This window comes from Aulostomus chinensis, chromosome 5 (assembly GCF_037954235.1).
Source record: "Aulostomus chinensis isolate RoL2024-O1b breed Wild chromosome 5, RoL_Achi_v1.0, whole genome shotgun sequence".
Lineage (NCBI taxonomy): Eukaryota > Metazoa > Chordata > Actinopteri > Syngnathiformes > Aulostomidae > Aulostomus > Aulostomus chinensis.
This window is the reverse complement of record NC_141324.1, coordinates 17,800,659-17,818,930: the sequence shown is the minus strand read 5'-3', so window position 1 is coordinate 17,818,930 and position 18,272 is coordinate 17,800,659. Positions and strand designations below refer to the sequence as shown.

The 18,272-nt window shown below is 44.2% G+C and overlaps 1 protein-coding gene across 1 annotated transcript in view; it reads left to right on the top strand.

The window, feature by feature from the left end:
* The window catches only part of ptch2 (patched 2), a 28,229-nt gene extending 15,517 nt beyond the window's left edge, over positions 1-12,712 (top strand). Inside the window, exons 10-23 of the mRNA XM_086203613.1 lie at positions 468-599; positions 687-842; positions 990-1,082; positions 1,181-1,306; positions 2,106-2,487; positions 2,574-3,098; positions 3,660-3,802; positions 3,882-4,062; positions 4,147-4,427; positions 5,720-5,857; positions 6,227-6,369; positions 9,502-9,907; positions 10,010-10,544; positions 10,658-12,712. Coding sequence (XP_086059739.1) covers positions 468-599; positions 687-842; positions 990-1,082; positions 1,181-1,306; positions 2,106-2,487; positions 2,574-3,098; positions 3,660-3,802; positions 3,882-4,062; positions 4,147-4,427; positions 5,720-5,857; positions 6,227-6,369; positions 9,502-9,907; positions 10,010-10,544; positions 10,658-10,692 — 3,276 coding nt within the window. The 3' untranslated portion in view covers positions 10,693-12,712. The remainder of the gene's footprint in view (positions 1-467; positions 600-686; positions 843-989; positions 1,083-1,180; positions 1,307-2,105; positions 2,488-2,573; positions 3,099-3,659; positions 3,803-3,881; positions 4,063-4,146; positions 4,428-5,719; positions 5,858-6,226; positions 6,370-9,501; positions 9,908-10,009; positions 10,545-10,657) is intronic.
* The last annotated feature ends 5,560 nt before the right edge of the window (positions 12,713-18,272 follow it).

Genomic DNA, 18,272 nt, shown 5'->3' with positions numbered 1-18,272 from the left:
TATAGAAAGACGAGATATTGAACTGACAGGAACACCCAACTCTCTGTGCCATATTTAAGAAATAGATTTATTTGGGAAAGAATACAATGACGAAATGCCCTCAGGTACACGGATTTGGTCCTTTCGTGGCACCGAGGGGAGAAGGCAGCCTCCTGAGTCATGTGATCCCATCCCTTTCACCTTTGACATTACAACCTTTGGCATCTGTGCTCATTACTCCTCAGTTGTCATCCACACACACACACACACACACACACATGCTAGCACATGTAAAAACACACACTCATGTTCCCTTTTCAAAGGGATGGGGGGCCCTTCTCTCTTTTAAGGCCCTAAAAGATAGCGGTGTTGAAAAAGCTGATGAAGTACTGTGTGTTTTTGTGTGTGCTCATTATTCTCCATGATTTTTAAAAACAATTTTTTATGTTGTCATGATTTGTGATCATTTATTGATGTTTTTCTCTCAGATGGTACATCAGAGTATCCCATCCAACTCCAGCCAGTCTATCCACGCTTTCTCTACCACTACCCTCAATGACATCATGAAATCCTTCTCTGATGTCAGCGTCATCAGGGTGGCCGGAGGATACCTTCTCATGGTGAGCATTGTAATGGGTTCATCACTTAAATATTACAGTATTATTCTCTGACAGTAGTACTAAAAACCTACCATGTATCCTCTTTAGCTGGCCTACGCCTGCGTTACCATGCTCAGGTGGGACTGTGCCAAATCCCAGGGGGCCGTGGGGCTGGCTGGGGTGCTGTTGGTGGCCCTGTCAGTAGCTGCGGGGCTGGGTCTCTGCTCCCTGCTGGGACTCTCCTTCAATGCTGCTACCACACAGGTACAATATACTGCATGCTTTCGTTTACGATGAGGCTGGTTCTTAAAAGGGGGGGTTCCTCTTTTGATTTAAAGCCTAGGTTTTGATATCTGACTCTTCGTGCTCACTCGGAACCTTTGTTCTCCATTGATGTGTTTCCCATCCCAGGTGCTTCCCTTCCTGGCACTAGGGATTGGTGTGGATGACATGTTTCTATTGGCACACTCCTTCACAGAGGCTGGAAGTAACATCCCCTTTAAGGTACTCCCTTCTCCTCTCTTTTCCTTCCTTCTTCTCCTCCTCTCCTCTTCTCTCCTCTATCTTCTATTTATTTTACTCATTTTATTTTTTCCTTCCAGGAGCGAACCGGGGACTGTTTGCGTCGTACTGGCACTAGTGTGGCTCTTACATCCATCAACAACATGATCGCCTTCTTCATGGCTGCTCTTGTACCCATCCCGGCATTGCGAGCGTTCTCTTTGCAGGTACGTTTTGTACACACTCTCACATGCATGCTCGCAGAAATAAACACACACAATCGCTCACCAAGAGGCCTGAGGCTCCTTTGAAAATGAGAGATATAACTTAGGAGAGGTGACATTTATTCATGCCTTTGTTCATGGTTTTATTGCTGTTGCACCTACAGGGCCAACCTTTTTCTTCAGTGCATGCATGTGTGTGTGTATGTGTGTGTGTGTGTGTGTGTGAGATGTGGAATAATCAGAGGAAAGAGAGTGATGAACAGACACAGACAGAGAGAAAGGAAGGGAGGGAGGAGTGGATCAGTATATCACTGGCCCGTCAAGGCGGTTTGCTCTGATCTGTGACTAACTGTGGGTGGTCTGAAACACACTCAAATACACACACATAGTCATACACACACTGGAAACCACAGCCAGTTAGAATGTCAGCTTGAGGGGCTGGGGTGAGTGGGGAGGTGGTGGTGATGGTTTTGCTCAGACTCGCAACATACATATATTCTCCCCCCTCGGTTTCTCTCTCTCTCTCTCACTCCCTTTCCTTCTTTCTAGTAGTTTTTCCTTTCTGGCACATTTCTTTCTTCTCTCTGCTTCTCGATCCCTCTCCATGCCTGGCTTGCTCAGTATTCCTGGCTGATGATTTAGAGCTTTTCCTTACTTTCTGGGCTGTGGTCTGAGATACTAAAAAAATAAAGGGGCCTTGACTCTCCCCAGCTGGGGTAGGGTGTCTGTAATTTCACATGCTGTTCTCCAGCTCTTCTCACTTTGTTTTTCTCTTTCCTTCTGTCTTTCTTTCTCCCTCCAGGCGGCCATCGTGGTCGTGTTTAACTTCGCCATGGTGCTGCTCATCTTCCCCGCCATCCTCAGTTTGGACCTCCATCGGCGCGAGGACAAGCGTTTGGATGTACTCTGTTGCCTGTACAGTCCCTGTTCCGACCGCATCATCCACCTCTCTCCTCATGAGCTGTCAGATGCCGGCGAGCAGCCACACACGCCGACAACTGCGCACACACATCAGTACGCTGCGGGGTCGACTATCACCACCAGCACCCAGATCACCACTACGGTGCAGGCGTTCACACAATGCGATGCAGCCGGCCAGCATATCGTCACCATTCTGCCACCTACCTCTCAGATCTCCACCAGCCCTCCTTCCATCATCCTCTGCCCCACCACCCAACCTCAAGGTGAATAAAGATACATGAAGCTTCTTCATTTGTCCAAAACATTTCTATTGAGGTTTTGACATTTTTGTGTGCTTTTCACCCTCTAGCCATCACACCGTCACCCACCAGCACTTCTGTGCTAGATCCCTACGGCTCCCAGCTCTTCACACCCACCTCCAGCTCTACACGGGACCTCCTAGCTCAGGTGGAGGATTCCAAATCAGGAAAAAAATGTGTCCCACTCCCATTCCTCCACTGGAACCTGTCTCATTTTGCAAGGGAAAAATATGCTCCCATGCTCCTCAAACCTAAGAGCAAAGCCATTGTGGTTGTTCTCTTCCTGGGCCTCCTGGGTCTCAGCCTTTACGGGACCACCATGGTGCACGACGGCCTCTATCTGACTGACATAGTGCCACGCGACACCAAGGAGTATGATTTCATCGATGCCCAGTTCAAATATTTCTCCTTCTACAACATGTATCTGGTGACTATGGATGGATTTGATTACGCCCGCTCACAGAGGCTGCTGATCCAGCTGCACAACGCCTTTAACTCCATCAGATACGTGGTTCGAGACAGCGACAACAAACTGCCTCGCATGTGGCTGCACTACTTCCACGACTGGCTCCGAGGTAAGATTTCTGTTTTATTGAGTAAGTCAGGAAGTAAATGAGTTTTATTGATCATGACATCACAGTTCAAAGGAGGGTTTGCAGGTGTGCAAGGATGAAATGTGTGCATGTGTGTGTGTGAGTGTGTGTGTGTGCGCTGTGGGCAAGAATGTTTGAAGGGTGAGTGAAAGTTCAGTCACACTGTTTACCCCCATCCACCTGGGCTAAGGGGTGGTGTAGTAGATGGATTGGGGTGGGGTCATAGGTTATCTTTGCATGTGTATGTATATGCGTGTGTGTGTGTGTGTGTGTGTGTGTGTGTGTGTGTGTGTGTGTGGTTGTGTGTCCTCAGGCTAGGACATGTCAGAGGCCCAGTCAGGAGGAAGTAATAGCTAACAGGTCAATCAAAGCCAGCTGCAAAGGACGAGACAGAAGAGGAAATTTGATATTTTCATCATTAATGCGCACACACGCACACACACACACACACACACACACACACACACACACACACACACACACACACGCAGAGCTTCAAAGTAATCATATTTATAAATGACAATCACTGTTTTTTTTGGTCAGGTCTTCAGGCAGCATTTGATGCTGATTGGCTGGCGGGGAGGATTACTTCTGACAGCTATCGCAACGGCACAGAGGACGGAGCTCTGGCGTACAAGCTCCTCATCCAGACCGGTTCCAAAAAAGAGCCTTTTAACTACAGCCAGGTAGGTCTAAAACCCCACTGCAAACATCTCCGCTGACGTCTTCCTGCACAAACTCAATGCACGATTGCTTCTCTTCTAGCTGACTTCTCGTCGGTTGGTGGATGGAGAAGGTCTCATTGCCCCTGAGGTGTTTTATATTTACCTGACAGTGTGGGTCAGTAATGACCCTCTGGGCTACGCTGCCTCCCAGGCTAACTTCTACCCTCATCCCAGAGAGTGGATTCACGACAAGTACGACACCACTGGGGAGAATCTGCGCAGTAAGTATGATATATACATTTTCTGTCATTGGAACATCAGCTGTTTTCTTGCTTACATATTCAATCCCACCTCCTTCCTTGCAGTTCCAGCTGCAGAGCCTTTGGAGTTTGCGCAGTTCCCTTTCTACCTGAACGGACTTCGGCAAGCCAGCGATTTTGTGGAAGCCATAGAGAGCGTCCGTTCCATCTGTGACGAGTTCAGTCGCAAGGGTGTGTTCAACTACCCAAATGGCTACCCCTTCTTGTTCTGGGAGCAGTACATAGGCCTCAGACACTGGTTCCTGCTGTCAATCAGTGTGGTGTTGGCGTGCACCTTCCTGGTCTGTGCTATTCTTCTGCTCAATCCCTGGACAGCTGGCATCATCGTGAGTTCCTTTCTCAATTTTACCTGTGGTAATTTAATTGTTGCATATTTTCCACCTCATCTTACCTCAACAACATCATTAGTCCCTTCCTCCCTCTGGTCTTCCTCCTGCTTTCTTCTCACCCCTCTCAGCACAGCTCAATAACGCTGTCTAGGGGGGCCCCTTTTTCTCTGTGGAGGGCCAGTGCACACACACATACGGGAAGCTTTGTCATTCTAATGTAGGCTGGGCCAGGCCATAGAAAAGGAAATGCAAAGGAGCAAGAAAGGCTTTGCCCTCCTGAAGCCTCTACCTCCAACTCCATCACTGCTTTTGTCAGAGGGAGAGGGAGAGACTTGGGGACAGGACAGATCTGCCCAGTCGTGACCTTGGCCTGCTCAACCCATCCATCAGAGCTCTGTGTGTGTGTGTGTGTGAGCTAGAGAGACAGAAAGAGTCTGAGTTTTTAGTGGTTGGAGAACATTTCACACACAAGCCAATGCCCCCCCCCCCCAAAAAAAAATGTATATCCACACACATAGGGGGACTGAAGGGTAGCACAACAACAGTTCCAGTTTCAGTAGGAATGTATTTGATTTAAGAAAGTGGTCCCCAGCAGCCCTGATTGAGACAGAAACACAACACAATCTCCTTTGACAGAGAGAGATATAGTTTCCAAGCATCAGCTCGCCTGTGAGGGTCTCACCCAGCCCGTATGTGGTCGAGCAGTAAAACGGCTTTTATCATTTCCAATTTAACCGTGCCCCGGCTCAGAGGCCCTGCAGGGATCAAAAGCTTTCACTGCTCGGGAAAGCTTTTTTTTCCCCCCTTCTTGTTTTGTAAAAATTGTTGTGGCTGGTTTATATCACAGTTTACACTCAAATAACACTTTCTCTTTTAGGACATTAGCATCATTTAGATGTGGTCCTGCAGTGTCATAAACCCTAAAATATCCACAGTGAGCTGCTATCCATTGCAAAAATTTGATTTCCAGACAGATATACATGTGGTTCAGTGGGCGTCAGGGCCCGTCAATCACTGTGACCACCTCTGAGAAGGAGGAAGAGGAGGATGGTGGGATGGAGAAGGGGATGGTATTAGCCCTGGGGTGGGTAATTTGATGCCATACGGTTGAGATCCTGAGAGCAGGGTCAAAGATTGTGTGGGGTGAAAAGCCAAAAGGGCTCCACCGAGTTACTAAGGGAGGACAAATTTGCTTTTACTGGTGTTGCTTTTATTCTTTAATGACTTGCTTGTTCCGTCTTTCTCGTGCTTTTTCTCAATGACACTTTTTTTGTGTTTCTTCTTATCAGGTGTTTATCTTGGCCATGATGACAGTGGAGTTGTTTGGCATCATGGGGCTGATTGGCATCAAGCTGAGCGCCATACCCGTGGTCATTCTGATCGCATCAGTGGGCATCGGAGTGGAGTTCACCGTTCATATTGCACTGGTAATTCAGCAAATGCATCAAAAGCATGATTCCGGTCTCCACTTTTGAATGGTTTGCTCTGATTATGGTCTTTGATGTGTTTTTCTCAATGATTTGGACTCCTTTATATATCAGAATGTGTTTTAATGGTTAGGCATTAAATAAGCATGAAAAAGATCTTTCTGGAAATTTACAATTCTGGCTACCTGATTCCTGCTGGCAGCCTCGTTCTAAGATGGTGTACTGGATTGTAGTGCAACGCCGTGATCCCCAACAAAACTAAATACAGGAATTTGGATGCACGCCAAGCCTCACCACAAGCATAAGTTCTGAGCGATGGGCAAGATTTCCAACTCATTTCTCTCTTCCCCACCTTTGCGCCTTTTGCAGGGCTTCCTGACAGCCATTGGCAACAGAAACAAGCGCTCGGCAGTGGCTCTGGAGCACATGTTTGCCCCGGTGGTAGATGGAGCCATTTCCACGCTCCTGGGCGTTCTCATGCTGGCAGGATCCGAGTTTGACTTCATCATGAGGTGAGACGCTGTGTGTTTGACACATCATGAAATGCTGACTGTGTGCTTATGTATGTGTGTGTGCTACTACTACACATCCTCCACGGCCCATATGTTGCCCTCAGAAGATGTTTTGGTTTTACACCATTGGTGTGACAGAGTGTATGGAGCCAGTTGTCTAGCCTCACTGTAGGATGGGAGGAAGCCTTGTGGGGGGTCAGAGGTGTATGCAGGTGGAAATGTTACACATACTCACACACACTCACAGATACACGGTCACAAATATGCACCTGGTTCTGTCACTCTGGGCACGCACGCATCCCTCTGCCCAACCTCAAAGCACAACAAATGGGGAAAACATCAAGGGTGTGTAGCAGCTGCTCGTAAACATGGAAGTGTTCTGCTACCCACTGGGTGGTGTCTCTCTCTCTCATGCTCTCCCTGTCTCTCTCTCTTTCTCTCAAAAACACACACACACACACACACACACACACACACACACACACACACAGAGGAATCTGTAAAAATTCCCATCATCTGTTTGGCATTCTCTCCCTCCATACTGGGTGCTGTAATAAAAAATTGAGCTAAATTTGAACTGGTCAGCCTGTTAGATGGTCTGTAGCCCACCAACAGACATCACTACACTGTGTGTGTGTTTCTGTACTTTTCTGTGTGTGTGTGTGTGTGTGTGTGTGTGTGTGTGTGTGTGTGTGTGTGTGTGTGTGTATGTGTGTGTTTTCTACCACTGTTTCATGGTCAGAGTGGAAAAAAGGCAAATAGCTCAATGTTTTTCAACTGAATGCGGTCTCGGCCTAAAACCCGAAACCACAACCTTGAGCTCACAGACTGCAGCAGGCCTCCATGACATAAAAAGCACCGTTTTTCTGTAGAAACAGAGACAGAAGCTAAGCGAGGAGCAGAAGTACTCTGAGGGTGGCTTCTTTACAACGCTATGAGATCCTGGTGGGTGGGACGACAGATTCTAGATGACTGGTCCATTAGTTTGATTTAAAGGTGTAAATAAGGAGAAATGTTCAGAATTGGGGTTAAGTTTTGTTTTTGTTTTTTGAGGAGGAGGTGAGAAAGCGAGACAGAGGGGTGTAGTATCTCTGTTGGAGGTCTTGTGGTCTGTTGAATGGGGCAAGCCAGCATTGGCTAGCTTGGGACTATCATAAATAAACTGCTGTAAACATCTCCTGGCCTTGTAATGCACTGAATAAACAGCACACTTACTTCAGCGTTGAATCGTCTCTCTCTCACACACACACACACACACACACACACACACACACACACACACACACACACACACACACACACATACACATACACACACAAACAAGCACACACAGATGGTGGGCACACATGCATGCACACAGACAGACATATATGTACAGGCATGTAAACACTTACTTTCTCTCTCACACACACACACACACACACATACACATACACACACACACACACACACACACACACACACACACACACACACACACACACACACACACACACACACGACTCCCCAGGCCCTGACAACGAATGGAAAAGATTACAGTTTATATAAACAACAGAATTCCTAACGCTGAGACGCTGTTGGAGGTCCCACTAAAGTCTCGCCCCCCCCCCCCTTGTTTTTTTGACAAGAGAGAAGTGTCGTTTTTGGGGTAGAATAAGCAAAAGGAAAAGATGACATACTCCTGATAAAGAAAACAATGAGAGCAGTTAAAGAAGAAAGAGGAATATTAGAAAGAGTGTCGGGGCTAAAGTGCAAATCATCCAACATGCAAACCATGAACTTTTCCTTAACAGTGACCTTTGTCGAGTTAAGTAGCAATAATAATCAGAGTAGTAGTCCATTCAGAGAAGAGAGGCATGTTATCCCTGTCCTTGTTGGCTTTCTTCTTCATTCCAACACCCCCCACCCTCCCCAACACCCCTCTTTTTTCTTTTACCTCTTTAAGTCTGGCGAGTGGTTAGCATGTCACTGTCTCTCTCGTTCTGCTTTCTGTTAGTGTTTAAGTGGAGTCCTCTCTAATTTTCTTGGGGAGCTCTTTCTTGTGGCCTGCCTCCACCCCTGGCCTCCTTGGAGCTCTGCTAAAGAAGCACGCGCACACACACAAACACACACACATAAACACACACACACGCAGTCACGCACTCACGCAAGAAAACCTACTCGCGGGGTGAAAAACAGAGCAAGAGAAAGTCTTGTAGCAACAGTGAAGGCATCAAAGCATGTTTTAGTTGGAATGAGCGGGAATCAGATTTGCCACCAGCACCACTGCCGCCCCCCCACCTCCTCCCCCTCCTTTGATACACAAACACTGGGCTTTCCCTGACTTCTTCCCCCTGAGCTACTTCCCTTCCTCGTGTGCCAACTATGTGTGTGTGTGTGTGTGTGTGTGTGTGTGTGTGTGTGTGTGTGTATTTGGAGTTGTATACAGTAACTATTTGTATTCTTTGCATGTATGACACATAAGAGCATTGTGATTGTTTGTTGGGTCACGTATTTAGGAAAATTTAACTGGAAAAATGCATAAAATTACCATGTCAAATTTAGCTAAATACTTTAAGATGCTGAAGGGAACATCGTAAAGCATTTTTGTGAAACTATATGTGCCCATAAACGCCTGTTCAGTGTCAGGCTACACAGTTAATCAGAAATGTAATAGAAATTGCAATAAACACTGCAATATACAAATCGCAGAAAGGCGCAAAAATTCATAAAGGCTCATTGATCAGTTTGTTTTCAATTTTAGATGAAGTATGAAGGTGCTGCAGATGTCCTGCTTCATACTCTACACACTTAAGCAAAGAGTATGCGTTTGATACGTATCCCCCACTAATATCACACAAAAATGGACTTATTATTGCAGTTTCAAAACCAGTCTTTATAATTTCAATTTGATCTCAATTTTGAAATCATAAAGTCCGAGCTTAGTGTCGATTGCAGACAATTTTTTACTATCATTATTTTTTTTCCTATAATTCCAGCTCAAATATTGCTTCTGCAAGAAAAACAGGAATTAGTTATTTTTTTCTAGCACATAAGATGCAGCAGCTTTAATTTGAACCGACTGTGTCAGTGTTATTTTCAAACTAACGGCCCTCCTCCTCCACCTCCTCCTCCTCCTTTTCCTCCCTCAGGTATTTCTTTGCTGTGCTGGCTATCCTGACTGTTTTGGGAATGCTGAATGGCTTGGTTCTCCTTCCGGTCCTCCTGTCCATGATGGGCCCTCCAGCTGAGGTCACCCCAGTTGACAATGCCAGCCGCCTGCCTACACCCTCCCCGGAGCCTCCGCTGCCTCCACCAATGGCCCACCACGGGTATTTCACGGGCCACCACAACCCACGGGCGGCACGTCAGCAAGCATTTTCAGAATCATCTGATTCGGAGTATTACTCGGAGATGACCTCCACATCAGGGATCGTGGAGGAGGATTATAAATACTGTGACCGGAGCTCATACATAGCATCGCATACCAACGTTCCACCCGCGACATCTCACATACTGCTGGAGGCCAGCAAGAATCCAAGCTTCCCCAAGCTCACGGTACGCTGCACGACAACCCAGAGAACGTTTAAATCCTTGATGTGAACATCTCGATTGATGCTGTGTGTTTTTCTGACAGTAAATAATGTTTATTTGTGACAGGTGGTGAAGCCATTCAGAGAAAACACAACAGGAAGCAGTGGAAGGATAGAACCATCGAGTGAACCTTCACACAACGCACCTGTAAGCTCCCAGGTCACATGTTGGGACGGACCCAAGCAGGACCAACAGCAGGGCCAGCAGAGGCCCGGCCAACACTTTCCTGGCAGGACTTGTCAAAGCAGCCACAGGTTTAAGAAAGGCAGAGGGCCTCAGCCAAACAGGACTAAAGGGCCGAGCTACAGCAGTAGCAGCTCTGCCCTGCCAACGCAACAAGGCTCAGCTGGGGGGGCCGTTACCATGGTAACAGCCACAGCATCTGTGACTGTGGCAGTGCATCCAACCTTGCCAGGAGCGGCATACCAAGGCTACATGCATGAAGGTTTTGACACGGACAGTGAGTCGGACTGTTTCGAGGCTGCTAAGAGGACTTATGGTGACAAAACAAACTTTTCCTCATTTAAGAGAGACTCTCTAGAGCTCCAGGACTTGGAGGCACCACAGGGCCACACAGAGCACCAGCTCAGCAAGACGCAAGGTGAGACACACGTAGACCATCTAGATTTAACCACTCGCATTCTCCTCATTTGGATTCAGGCAACGACAACTAACCGCCTTCTTCTGTCTTGTTGCTCTTCTTCTCTGTCGCAGGTGGGTTGAGGATCCAGGCAGCCAAAGATTGCTAGACTCTCGCGCCACATCCTGCCTCCACTCTTTGGCTGCTTCCCTGAGCACCTTGATGGCAACATGGCGTCACGTCTTGAACTCTAAACTGTACATAGACTTCACACAATAAAAGAGTCAGATTTATTTCAAGGACATATTAAGAAAAACTGACTCGTTTTAAGAATTATGTAAATCTATGAGTATATATTTTAATACTAAAAAAAAAAGAGGGAAGCTATTTAAAAGAGTACTGTATAACTTGGGTATACTCTCATGTAAAAGTTCAGATGTAAAAGACTATTTTGTGGGGTGGTTGATGTTTTTGTTTTGTTTTTCCCCTGCAGTGTATAGAATAAGAAATGTGCTATATGTAAAAACAAAAAGTGAGATCTTATTAAGATATTAGGCTATTGAACATACAAGGTCAGTGTTTTATTTCTATTATTATGTTCTTTTTTTGCTGCTACACTTCAAAGTAATTTTAAGTGATTTGCCTTAAAAATGCAGTACCCCCTCTTCCTCCCCTTTAAAGGCTATACACTTTTTTTTTAAACTTTGTACACAATATTATACTGTGAGATCCTCTGTATCTGACACACTCTGTTGTATTTTATAGATATTCTCTGTCACAGTGTGCACTGTACAAGCTGAGAATTAGACAGCAGATACTGTTTTCAGTAACCATTGTGCCTTTTCCCACCTCCCCCCCCCCCCCCCCCTTTGTTTATCGCAGCATTCAGAGCTCAGTATTATGTTCTCTCTTTCGGTGTAAATATGTTGCAGCATCCAGACGCAGAATGTTTTTCAAGAAGCACTAGTTAGCAAAATCAGCATCATCATCATCATCATCATCATCATCATCTGTTCAATGTGATATCTATGCCAACATGCTGGCAGCTTGTCATTGTCTGGGTGCCCCCGATGTCCTCTGCAGTTTAATCTACTTGAAGGATTTCTTTTTTTTTCTCTTTCTGCTGTTTATGTAAGCTACCGAAGGTGATGTTCACATTTATCACCTTATTTTGAAAGGGAATTATTATAAAATCCAGTGTGGAAAGGGAGTGATTTTTTTTTTTTTCTTTGCTGGCTGCTTTCGGGTTGCCACATGTTTTTGTGACCCTGTGCAATGAACTATGAGGTATTATTACAGTACGCAAAGGAACTCTGCTTAACAGAGTTAGTTTTGTCTTTTTATCGCTTATTTTATATCTGATTTATCTTTTTTTTTATACAAACCTCATATATATGCCACATTACATTTTCTATCTTTCTTTCTTGGTATTTTCATTATCTTTGCTTGTTTTTTTTATTTTTTAAAAGTAATGGTCTCATCACTGCCAGGTTAAATTGCAGGGAAAAACTTGCAGATCTTTTTTTTTTTTTCAATCTTTCATATCCTTTTTTTTAAGTGGCAGCTTCGTTTTCTTTTGTAACAATGAAAGAAAAGTTAAGTAGCTACTGTGCAGTTGTGAATAATAATTAAGAAAAAAAAAGCACCATTTACAGTCTGATGAGGCCCTAGAAAGCCAAGAGGCGTCATCAGATCATTGTAAGGAGTTTATAGGGAGGAGGTCGAGGGGGGAGCTCATGCATTGGTTTGTAGTTTGTTTCAACAAAAATGTTAATGTCATGCCATATAAATTATTTATATTAAAATTTTATTTTTGTAGTTTGTACAGATGTTAGTATCTAGACTGAAGTTCTATTTTTAAAGAGTAAATATATATTATATATAAATATATCTATTTGTTGCCGAGTTTGATTTGTTGATTTGTTCTGTTTGCATTTAGGGATTATTTTCGGGGCGGGGGGGCGGGGGGGGGTGGAGTGGGGGGGCAGTTGGAGGACCATGAAGAAGAAGGTGTGTAGGAATGTGTCACTGTTACACCTTGTTTTCCTCTTGGCCCTTCCGTCTTTCTTTTGTCATCGTCATGTCTAAAACACTGTGACTTCTGAAAACTATGCTCAAGAAAACCCTTGTGTGACCGTTATGTTCTCTCACCTGCTATAGAAATTTAACTAACATAATAAATTGAATGAAAAAAGTGCTCCTGTGGTCTTTGCTAATCTTTTTTAAAACTTTGTTTAAAGGCTAAAATATCCTTAAGTACATGATGGAGATATTTGCTCCCATTACATCTCCCAGACTTGGATGAGCAAACTTTGCAACAAAATGTATAAACAGCGAATCAGAATAAATACATGTGGGGATGGAGATTATTAAATATCAAGCAACCTAATAAACACTGCAATCATTCCATCTTGAAAAGTACATTAAAGTAGTACTTTCGCACAATACTGCAATGGTACGTCTCCCCTTTGTGTGTGCATCAGGGAGCTGAGACCCTCAGATTCCAGGTGACTTTCAGTTTTCTTCGCCCAACGAATAGTAGTGAATGGGCTGTGTGACATGTAGCGCCCTCTGCTAATTAGCTTAGCGCCACTGGTATCAACACATCAGAACCAGTATTTATGAGTCCCACATACAGAGTTTCAGTAGGGGTTCACCCTGGACAGGTCACCAGTCCATCTCAGGACCAACACATAGAGACAGACAACCATTCACACTCACACCTACGGTCAATTTAGAGTATCAATCAGCCTCGTCCCCTCTTGATGTCTTTGGACTGTGGGAGGAAGCTGGAGTACCAGAGAGAACCCACACAGGAACAGGGAGAACATGGAGACTCACACAGAAAGATCCTGTGATGGAGCCGGGAGTCGAACCTGGAACCTTCTTGCTGTGAGGTCACAGTGCTGACCACTGCACCACCGTGCCACCCATTAGTATTTATATTTAATAATAATATTACATATTTTATTAATATTTAATATAATATCTGTCTGTGTACAAGTATGCAAATGTTCAAATACATGGGTTGTTCTCATGTTCAGAAATAGTTTTTTTTCGGGAAAAATATGTAAAATATATACATTTATGCAGTGAGGTATAATAATGTTTTAAGAGGTGAATGTTTTCAAGTACATTATCATGCGCTTCTCATCATCTCACACAAACTAAAGGTTTGGTAATAATTCCTCAAAGCTGACCATCAAATATGACAGGATTTCTGATTCTACTGACAGGTGATGCAGTCTGCCTAACGAGAAAGTCAAGCTGCACTGAAATACAGCACAAACACACGCACACACGCACACACACACATATATACACACACGCACATGCGCACGCGATGATGTTTGTGTACACTAAATTCAAAACTCCAAAAAAAATCCATATACAAACACATACACTTCTTCCCCTCTTCATACACAAATATACACATGTAAACATATACACACACTCTCTCACACACACAACAGGCCCACCTGTGTAGATGAAAGGTTGATGCTAAATTCCTGCGCTTCCCACACAACAGCGCCTCGTTTGTCAGCCCACTCAAAGCCGCTCATGTCTGAATCTGATACTTGGAGCGTTTGAAGTTACTTTTCTGTGCACATCTCTAAACCAAAACTCACACACCCGTAGAAACAAACAATACAGGAGGAAAAGCAAACCCACCAACGACACAGCTGAGATAATACGCTTAAATCGCTCCAGCTTTCATTTATTGATGTGTAATTACCCCAGGTAGTAAACATATATCATGAAGTCTAAGTTAATTGAGACAAATTTGCCCTCTGAGTGAAGTCATCCGGGGAGCACATTCAGTGTTACGCCTCAGTGAGAGGAAAATGAAAACACTCTATCCAGTCATAGGCTGGAGGGGGCTGGAGCCTATCCCAGCATGCACTGGAGAGGAAAAGGAGGTAACCAGCTAACCTGCATTTGGGCATTTCTCATTATCAAAGAAGGAACATGAACAGTCACTGCAAGCATCCAAAACAGGCGCCAGCTTTTTTGTCGTTAAGCCTTGCAGTTCTCGCGTTGCAGGGATGAGGTGGTTCTTTTTGTTGGCTAACAGGAAGTTAGCATCAGTTTTTCATACAAATTTGGTCGTTGTTCTGTGCACTTTATATCTATATTCAAGTGGGATGAATTTTCCATCTTTTGTAGAGGTTCACTGTTTTTTTTATACTGTATTTTGTATCGTGTCAAGTGCTCAAGTACTACAGGTGGAAATTAGCTCTCTGTTAAATCTGGTGCACATCTATTACACACTGTGGTGCTTTTTCAAATAAACTGATTAAACTAAACTAAACTCGTCCAAAAACCACTGGGATTTTTACACTGGACTTTGGATTAATGCCAAAAATACACTATGAGGGGAACAAACATGATCGATGTTTGCATGTTTTTTCCAGCAAGATAAACTTCATAAATGATTTTATTTTTAGCTTGCCATGATGGCATTTATTGTCCATGACAACGTCTGTCATATTGTTTAGCCACTTGAGAGCAACCGCCATTTTAAAATACTTCAAGAATTACTGGTGTGGTATTGACTGACATATTTTATGCCAAAGAACAAAACGTTAAAAAGCCTACAGCTTGTGTGAACCACTGACCTTATTTTGGGCATTTAACCAAAAACACATTGAGATGAGAGAACTGGACGTTCAACAGTACAAACTTATCTCCGCGTTTCAAGACACATTCCTGCTCCGCTCTGTGTTAACAAATATTAACAAATGACTCACATGAAACAAAGTGCAAAGCACTTTTCTTAGAAACGTGAAAGTGAAATGAGTGAAATAAACACGCAAGTTGAGTACACACCAGTGACATCTCATCACCTTTTCAGCTGATACGGCAAACATTTGCTTATTTACACATCCAGCAATTACGGAGCAAAATGATCAACCATTTAAAGTCCAAAAATTCACTCTCCATTAGCTGTATTTTTGCTGTCCAAACTCCTGGCATGAGTATCTGGCTCTATAGCAGCCAGCCATTAGCTGTGTCCATCAGGTGTGTGTTTCTTCCTACGCTGTTTTTTTTTCTTTCTTTCTTTCCTGACGCAGCTCAAAACACCACTGAGAGAAGTGTGAAAGTGTAGCAAAACAGCAAAGTTGCAGCCGCAAAGCTAAACAATGAGGTGACACCGGCTCTCAACAGCTGCAGGGTCAGGTGATGCGCGTCTGTATAGTCATGTCTCTTTCTGTCAGTCCCTGCATCCTTCCTGACAGAGTCAAAGGCTTTTTAAGGTACAGAAAAGGTACATTTCCAGGCTCCCAAAGCCATAAACATCAAATCTAAAAAGTGTACGATGTAAATTATTTGAGCTTTTGTCACTCCATGCCTCTGTGTTTCATTAATTTTGACAACAAAGTCATGTATATACTGTATATGACACCAGAATTGTGTCAATTCAAATATTATGAGAGATGAGCTTTTCAATTAACGATCGTGGAGATGAAACGCTCGGTTATGATGAAAATCAAACATTTCCAAAGGAATAGAATCTGATTCAACACGTGAAACCTTGACAACATCAGGACTGTGTGTGAGCTCCGTTGGCTGCTTTAATTTCCCCGCAAGCACACATAACAGCATTTAAGGAAGGAGATATTAAAAAACTGCTGGTGAGGTTAAGTAGAGAGAACATCTGCAAAATCTGTCGCTGTTTCAAATCTGACCTCGACCTCTGATCTCTAGCGAAGGCTTAAGAGAACTGTGGTTCACCTTTGGTGCATGACATGAAAAACCTTAACCATGACCTAAATCGCAGATTTGTTTTTACTACTTGTTACTTTTGAGTTTGGCGTCATGTTAGGAATCTTGCCTAATGGGCCAAGCATAGAAGATATTTTCTTTCTTTCCTTTTTTTTAAACTATGTTTTGTTCGCATTTTGATGGAGAGGGTTGTGCACCAGCAAAGTGATGTTATCTAAAAGGTTAAAAAAACAACAACACTGGAATAAAAGTTTTCCTTAATTTCCATGCTTTTAGGAAAGAAATCAAGTTATAAAATAGATAAATGAAGAATAATTTAAAAAATACATTTTTAGTACCTCATATTAGTAGTAGCAGTGGTAATAGTGGTATTTATCAGTTGTTTATCCACTTATTAGAAAAAAAAAGTGGTGTTATTCTTCAAACTGCGTCCTAAGTCACATAACCGACATCTAACATTTAATATATGCAAACATCTGTGAAGCGAATGTGCACACACACACACACACCAGCGATGATCTCTCCCATGTGTGCTTCCTTTCTGCAGGGTGAAGTCAGAGGCGGTGACACCCCCCACCCCCCCGTGTGAGTTGAGTGCAGTAGTGTGTGGGCTGTGATAGCAGCTGATAGTCCAGATAACACCATCTCCCAGTGCCAACTTCTGACCTGCGAGTGTGAAGGTGAGATCAATGGAGGAAAAGAAAACACAATGAGGGAACAAAGGGCTGAACTCGTGATGCTGGTTCTGGTGTGTGTGTGTGTGTGTGTGTGTGTGTGTGTGTGTGTGTGTGTGTGTGTGTGTGTGTGTGTGTGTGTGTGTGTGTGTGTGTGTGTGTGTGTGTGTGTGTGCGCGCGTGCACTGCTTGGGTGGCCCGAGGATGAGCGCCCATTGTTGCTGGAATTCAATAGGGCTGATTAGTAAAGAAAAATGTGTGGATGTGCGTGTGTGTGTGTGTGTGTGTGTGTGTGTGTGTGTAAGAACATGCAGTGGCATGCGCGTCTGTGTGAAGTGAGGGGTGGTGTATGTGTTTGTACTTTTGCACTGAGCGCAGCAGAGAAGAATGGAGGAATTAGCTGCAGAGCCAGTGAGAAAGCAGACTTCAGGGTGACATACCACACAAATCTGGGGAATGGGGATTGTTTCTCTTCACATTCACAGCAGGGCTTTGTCTCACTGAAAGACTTCTCTCACAGCCACAATACATTGATTACACAGGTTTTTAAGTATATTTTTAGAAAGGCAACATGGCTTGAGATGCAGTATTGAAAATTAAGTGTAAAATTTTCCGGAAGCGGCTGATCATGACGCTGAAACCCTTGCAGGTGCTTTGAGACCCATCAGCTGACCCCATTTTAAGTTCCAGACATGTTTCTCCTTTTGTCTTAATGTGTTGTACTGCAACATGGTTTTAGGTAGGAGGCGATGAAGTAATCTTATTTGTATTGCAAGTAATCTCATACGCCTGACATGAAATGCAGGTGCTAATATTAAGTTTTTCGCAAGAAGTCCTCATTTGCAAATTTATTACACTACAAACAAAAGAATAACTAGGGCGGCTCGGAGGTGCAGAGGTCAGCACTGTCGCCTCACAGCAAGAAGGTTCCAGGTTCAAGTCCCGGCTCCATCACAGGATCTTTCTGTGTGGAGTCTGCATGTTCTCCCTGTTCCTGTGTGGGTTCTCTCTGGTACTCCAGCTTCCTCCCACAGTCCAAAGACATCAAGAGAGGACGAGGCTGATTGATACTCTAAATTGACCGTAGGTGTGGCTGTGAGTGTGAATGGTCGTCTGTCTCTATGTGTTGGCCCTGTGATGGACTGGTGACCTGTCCAGGGTGAACCCCACCTCTCGCCCGTAGCCGCTGGGATAGGGGCTGGACCCTAATAGGAACAAGTGGAAGACAATGGATGGATGGATGGACAAAAGAATAATTTGTACATTGCAACTCTTTTATGATACAGTTTCACTGGAGTGTGGCGGACTGGCCGGTAGATTCCCACTCACTGTCTAACTTCAAATAGTA